This window comes from Geotrypetes seraphini, chromosome 16, assembly GCF_902459505.1.
Source record: "Geotrypetes seraphini chromosome 16, aGeoSer1.1, whole genome shotgun sequence".
NCBI classification, from domain to species: Eukaryota; Metazoa; Chordata; class Amphibia; order Gymnophiona; family Dermophiidae; genus Geotrypetes; species Geotrypetes seraphini.
In genome coordinates, this window is record NC_047099.1 from 2,233,381 (window position 1) to 2,240,007 (window position 6,627).

Below are 6,627 nucleotides of genomic sequence, written 5' to 3' on the forward strand. Positions count from 1 at the left end.
TAAGAACACATCTTCTCAAACATAAAATGGCCTTGCAGTATTTCAGCAAGAGAAGGCAAACAGTGTCTGGATTTACAGCTTCAAACACAGTTGAAAGAAAACTACACGTGTCCCTTCAATCCCCTCTTACGTCATGAAAATGACATCATAAATACACAGCATGAGCTTGGAGGGAGAGATACTCTAGATATGTCTCTTGAGGAGGGGTTTTAGGAGCTGTAATACGAATAACACAGTGCATGAGCAGGCGAAAAATTACATAAGAGACAAGAGTGCAGATAATAATAGAGATTATAACAATAAAAAGGTCTTTTACCCAACCCTGCATTCAACTAAAGTACTGATCCCAAGAATTAAATAAACCAGAGTTACATTTGAGCTCAGCAGAGAGGTCTTCTAATTTTTTAATGGCCATAGTAACCTTTCCTGTAGGACCTGTATTGTCAGGAATAAAAGTGCAACACGATAAAGTACTGGGAAGAATTTTACAGACACCCCTCTTCTCAGCTAGAATCATATCCAGGGCCTTGCGATTTTGAAAACCATCTGAGAAGTGGAGCCTAATTGATCAGCAATACCTTGCAAGGCGTCCCTAGAGTAGTTCACAAAGCGTTGCTGATTATAATAAATTTAATTAATCCAATCAACATTCTTATTAATAGTAACAAAGGGAATAAGGGACTCAAACCCAGCCTTAACCTGATCTTGGGCCTTAAATTCATCTGGGACCCCTCTTGGGACCCCTATAGCATCTATGTATACATGCGGATCAAAACAACCAAGGAGATCAGATTTATGTCGAGACAGAAAAGAGGAAAAACCATGTGAATAGGAAGGGTGCCTTTCAGAAAGAATATGCAGGAGCATGGTAACCTTAGCTAAAGCACACTGGCCTATCCACTGGCTGGGTAGCTTAACAGGGAGCCAAAAGTCTCCATAGATCCAGTAAATATCACCTAGGGTAAAAATCTGATGCTGCAACAATGGGGCATACCTATGAGCCAAGACAGAACAATAACCTGGGGGTAAATTACCTACAAAACTACCCTGTGTCAGATTAGAAACATGACATGTGTAATTACCCTTATAGATGGTAACGGCAATATCAAGCTTTTTCTGTCCAGGCAGCAAAAGGTATTTAGAACACCACAGTGCACAAAGGGGATAGGTAAAATTAGAGGAGGTAGATAGATCCCGAAAGAAAAACTGATGGGTCGGATAGCTAGACCCACCCTTAAACCACATGCCCATAATGTACATACCTTCATCAGTAGGTCTAGGGTTGTCAATAGTAAGAGAAAGCTTAATAATTTGTGCAGGAACACTTTTCCTATAACAGTTTCCAACCTTACGAAGGGTCCTATGAATAAGCAGTGATTTACCATTTTGGTGCACTTTTTTTCAGAGTACTTTCTGGTTTATAAGCCCAGTCAGTATCAATATTCCACCCTACCGCTCCCCAGAATGCACACTTATCCCCCCAACGTAAGTCAGTAACACATATATATATACATATGTCTTTAGTTTTAGGAATCTCTGAGGACCAATGGCACAGCCTTGGGATATCAATTGATGAACAGTCCACAATGTCACAATACTCAAAAGTGAAGGTGACCACGTGCACATTGCTGGAAGTATACCAAAGGGTAGTATACTGTCTGTCTTTCTGGATTCCAATTGAAGGGCAGCCCTTGCGAGGAAGTCCAGCTTGACGTCGTGTTCGCAAAGAGGTGCTGGGGGTACTGTTTACAGCAGGAGTGTCATTTACAGATGGGTAAATGACAGACTTACGTTGGGTATGGGCAGAAAGTGTCGTGGACCCAGGACACATCATCCCTGTAGACCCAGTTAGAAGTGATCCATACAGGAAGAAAAACTAGCAGCAGCGTTGCCAGTAAGAGAATGATAAAGTTGGTAAAATGCTGCAATGAGATCATCATGTTGTTCCACTGGAGGAGGTGAAATCTGTGCAGGGAAGACTTGCTTCTGGGGTTTTAGGTTAACCCTCTTCAAGCGACTTGCGTGGATCCAAACAGGAGACTCCTCAATGAGTACAGTGGTCCTGGTCACAGCGATCGCAGTAGTGGGAAGGCCAAAGGGGAAATCCCTCTGCTTCCTATCCTTGGAAAGCTTCTGGACAATAACTTTGTCACCAGGCTGGAAAAAATGGGTAGGAATCTGTGGAGAGAAAGGAGAAGTGCAAGACACGTTTCTTTGAACAAGCCCTAATATTTCAATGAGCTTTTGGACATATTCCTCCTGTATCAAGGGAAGATCACTACTCTCAACTATTGAGGGTTTGTCTACCCATGGGGCGGGGAAAGGTCATCCCGTGAGAATCTCAAAGGGAGAGCAGCCAGATGTCTGTGCATACAGAAAGAGATAGAAAACAAGAGAGAAACCATGTTGCCTGTACTGAATGTGGCAACATGGGACAATACCAATACATTTACTTGGTATAGCGCAGGACTTCCAAAACCCGGACAAACTGCTGAATTGTGGAAATCCCTCCGGGGGCCCGGACAGTCTTCTAAAAAGAGGTAACCCTAGATCTAGATAGAATCTTAGGAGCTGTTTTTATAACTTAAAATGAGTTGAAATTTTAAGGATGACAGAAGTGGAACAAATCAGTACACGGGCCAGCGACCAAAGAACTCGTGATCTTTATAACAAGGTGTCCCTTACCCTCCCCCCACCCCAATCAGAGTTAGCTGTGGTGTAATGCTGCCACCTATTGGCCATTCTGTTGCAGTTGAATGCTTTAGCAAATTAAACTCAATTTTTAATACAGTATAAAGTATAAGGACAGTCTGGGAAATGTTTTAAAGTGCTTTTTCATCCCCTGAGCCCAGGTAGTGGAATTATTCAGTTCCCTGAAGCCATGTCTGCCTCAGATATACATCAGCGTTTTTTTTTTTCTCTTCCACAGCTCACAAATCAGACACAGAGTTTCAAATTCTTAGTAGAAAAGGAAGTCATAGTGATGAACCTGAAGCCAGCCACCGTGATCATTTATGATTACAATCAACCCGGTGAGTGACGGTCATGCCACGTCACCTGTGTCTGTTTCTCTGTCCTACAGTCTCTCCACATCTCTGTCACGTCTCTCCCCTGTGCTGTTCAGTCATCACAAGACCATGAACAGATCATTCCACATTGGTGACTTCCCTGTCATATCTTTTTTTCATTTCAGAGGACTCTGCAATAGCAGAATACAGCGCCCCCTGCAGTACAGGTAAGTAGCCAAGACACAGAGAGAAACATCACAAGAGCACATGGAAATGTACACCCACCCAGCCAATCGTGCATTACAAGTAAACACAGACCCCCCCCCCTCAAAGAGCACAGTCCCAGTCAACTGCATAACTCTAAATATACACACAAATCAAGAAAAGCAGCAGAGACCAAGAAAAAGTGACAGAAAGGTACATGAATTATTCTGAGTTGGGTGCTACTGTCCTCGTTGAAAAAGAGCTTCTAAAAGCCCCTTCCAAGTTTAACTCTGCAACTTACCATCCCAACTGTCTGCTTATGACGTCCAGCCAAAAGGTTTCTTTGGTGCAATGTTAGCAGTACCTCTGGGAGACTGAGATCATTCCCAACCAAAGTGCAAAACGAACCCCAAAGAGAGGCGTTCAGGGAGTGAATGTGGAGACCACATGCGAGAGACGGACGATCTATGACACTCTCTCCTTTTCTTCTTCAGATTCTTCAAAGGAAAAATTGCGCTGAAACCCAGAACCATGTGGAGACCCTCAGGCAACCCCAAGAAGACTCTCTGCGTTGCTGTGATGACACCACGCCACGTTCCCACCCTTTCCTCGCTGGCTCCTGTCCTCTCACTCCTGCCTGCTCTGTATACAACAGTTGCCGCAGACCCCAAATCAATAAATGAAATGAAAAGAGCAAACTTTCATTCCTCACTTGTATTACTATCGTACGACCCTCTCACTTCCCCAACAACGGATAGATAAAGAAGGCATGTGTACGTTTTCAAGTCTGTTAAAAATGTGATTAATCGCCTACCTTAGTTTCTAGGCCATGTGCATTAAAATATGGGAACAAAAGTCACCCAATAGCAAGGAAAAAGCGATATAGTGCATTTTCCTTTGGGATTCAAATAGTTTCAACGCAGTTGTCTTTTGAATTTGTGAAGTCTACGCTTCAGCTCCAGACGAAGGAGGTTAAGATCCTCCGAAACAGAGCCCTGTAGAGCTTTCAACACTATTGGCAGGGACAATATTATGGCAAGAACACTGGACTCTCAGTGACTTCATTGGGAGATAAGTACTTCTCTGTTCCATTTAGTTCTTAAAAGCCTTTTTTCAACATTGGAGGGCATATTCTTGAAAGTTGAACCTCATTGATTTTTATTACACACAGTATATTGGAGAGATCACAACTGATATATAATTACTAGTGTTTAAGCCCGTTACATTAACGGGTGCTAAAATAGATGTGTAAACTTTTAGCATAATGGGGCACCGAAGCCTCTCTTTATTTCTTTCTCTTCTTCCTGCTCCCCCTGTTCAGCAGTAACCCTTCCCCCTTCCTTTTACCTCCCCCTGTCCAACAGCAGCCCTTCCTTGCTCCCCCCTGTCCAGCAGTAGCCCTTCTCCCTTCCTTTTACCTCCCCCTGTCCAGCAGTAACCCTTCCCCCTTCCTTTTACCTCCCCCTGTCCAACAGCAGCCCTTCCTTGCTCTCTCTGTCCAGCAATAGCCCTTCTCCCTTCCTTTTACCCCCCATGTCCAGCAGCACCCCTTCCCTGCTCCCCCCTGTCCAGCAGTAGCCCTTCTCCCTTACTTTTACCTCCCCCTGGCCAGTAGTACTCCTTCTCCCTTCCCTGCTCCCCCTGTCCAGCATCCACTAGCCCAGGCAGCCTTGGGGCTTTTGCTAGGCCAGTCCGCCTCGCATTATCAAAGTGGGCCGGCCTAGCAAATGCCCCGCGGCTGCTGCCACTGCTGGTCCAGAGGAGAGTAGTCAGAAGGCAGGAAGTCAGCTAGCATCAGAGATCGGGGCAGGAGACAGGAAATCAGCTAGCGTCAGAGATCGGAGCAGAAGGGAGGAAATCAGCTGAGGCAGGCACTGCGCATGCGTGGCATGACTGCACGGAGGCACAGAGATTGAAGTGCACATGCGCGCTAAGGGTTTTATTATAGTGGATTTTGCTTGTGTGTCTTTGCACATTTTTTTTCGCTCTATGGGTCCAGGGATGGTACACATTTGAATGACCCTGTTGGGTTACACTCTCTCAGCTCAACTTTTGAGTTGTGTCAACTGAGGAACTAACATAACATTATACTTATAGACCGCGTTACCAAAAAGTTCTACGCGGTTTACAAAAGATTATAAACATTAAACATAATTGTCTATTTGAATGAGTCAGCTAGTCAGGTGTTTGGAGAAAACATAGGTTTTTAGCTGTTTTCTAAAATATCTGTAAGAAACAGCTGTGAGCAACAATGTTCGAAATCCATTTTCATGAGAAGCTGCCTGAGATGCTAAAGAGTGATTTAGGAATTTCTTGCTTTTACAGCCTTTTACAGAAGGGAAATTGAACAGAGCATGAGTTTTTCTACTGCATTTGTGCGTAGCTATGGAAAAACTATTAGCCAGATAAGTAGGGGCTGTAAAAAAAAAAAACAGGCAACCAATGCAATTCGCAATAAAATAACGTAACATGATCATATTTCTTCAATCCATAAATCAATCACATATTTAAATTTAATAAATCTTGATATATTAACATTTTCGGTTGTGTTCTCCCAGTATACCTATTGGTCATAGGAGGAATATTTGTTGCACATTAAAATATGGGAACATAAAAAAAAACAAAAACATATGAAACGAATTACATGGTCAAGGACAGATTCACCATTACACAAAAGGGACAGGGAAGAACTGCAATAAATTCAAGCAAAGTAAACATAAAGAGAGAAAATCCAAGAGGAAGGTTCTTATTCATGGCTCTGGCATACGAAATTGGGAAAGAAGGGGAGACATCATACCTCAAAAGCGTCTTTGAAGAGGAAACATTTTAACGTCTCTTTAAATTTATCGAAGTTTTTTTCTTCCCTAATGTGAGAATTGTCAGCTATTACCATTCTGCAGTAATCTTACTGCCTCCGAAGCCCTTTAAATCTGTATGGGCTTCGGGGCCATTAGCGCAGCACAGCCGCTAGCGTGGCTTTGTAAAAGAGGCCGTTAGTGAAAAAAATGGATTCTCCCTAGTTCTTGCACTTTTTGAAATTGTCAATTATTGACTTGTGTCTTCCCATTTCAACCCACTCAGGATTTTAAAGACCTCTGTCTCATCTCCCCTCAGGTGCTCCTTCTCCGAGTAGAAGAACTCTAACCTCTGTAGCCTTTCCTAGGAGCTCTCAGAAATATCAACTTGGCTTTCCCACTGTTAAAAGAGTAAAAACTATGGACAATTTTTCTCGATCATTTTCTTTTTTATTCTCTTTCTTCTACCCACATTTCGTAAAATACTGAAGACATATTTATTTCAGAAATTTACTGAGGATCCTTCTTTTTCAAATCAATCATAAAAGACAAAATTCTGGCCTAAAATATATAGTTTCTGTTCTAATCTCTTGTATAATTTTATTAATATTCTGTTAACC

General features: G+C 42.7%; 1 protein-coding gene across 1 annotated transcript in view; it reads left to right on the forward strand.

Moving 5' to 3' along the window:
• The window catches only part of A2M (alpha-2-macroglobulin), a 42,302-nt gene extending 38,392 nt beyond the window's left edge, over positions 1-3,910 (forward strand). The window contains exons 34-36 of the mRNA XM_033923889.1: positions 2,930-3,032; positions 3,194-3,235; positions 3,707-3,910. Of these exons, the coding sequence (XP_033779780.1) occupies positions 2,930-3,032; positions 3,194-3,235; positions 3,707-3,732 (171 nt within the window). The 3' untranslated portion in view covers positions 3,733-3,910. The remainder of the gene's footprint in view (positions 1-2,929; positions 3,033-3,193; positions 3,236-3,706) is intronic.
• Positions 3,911-6,627: the final 2,717 nt, after the last annotated feature.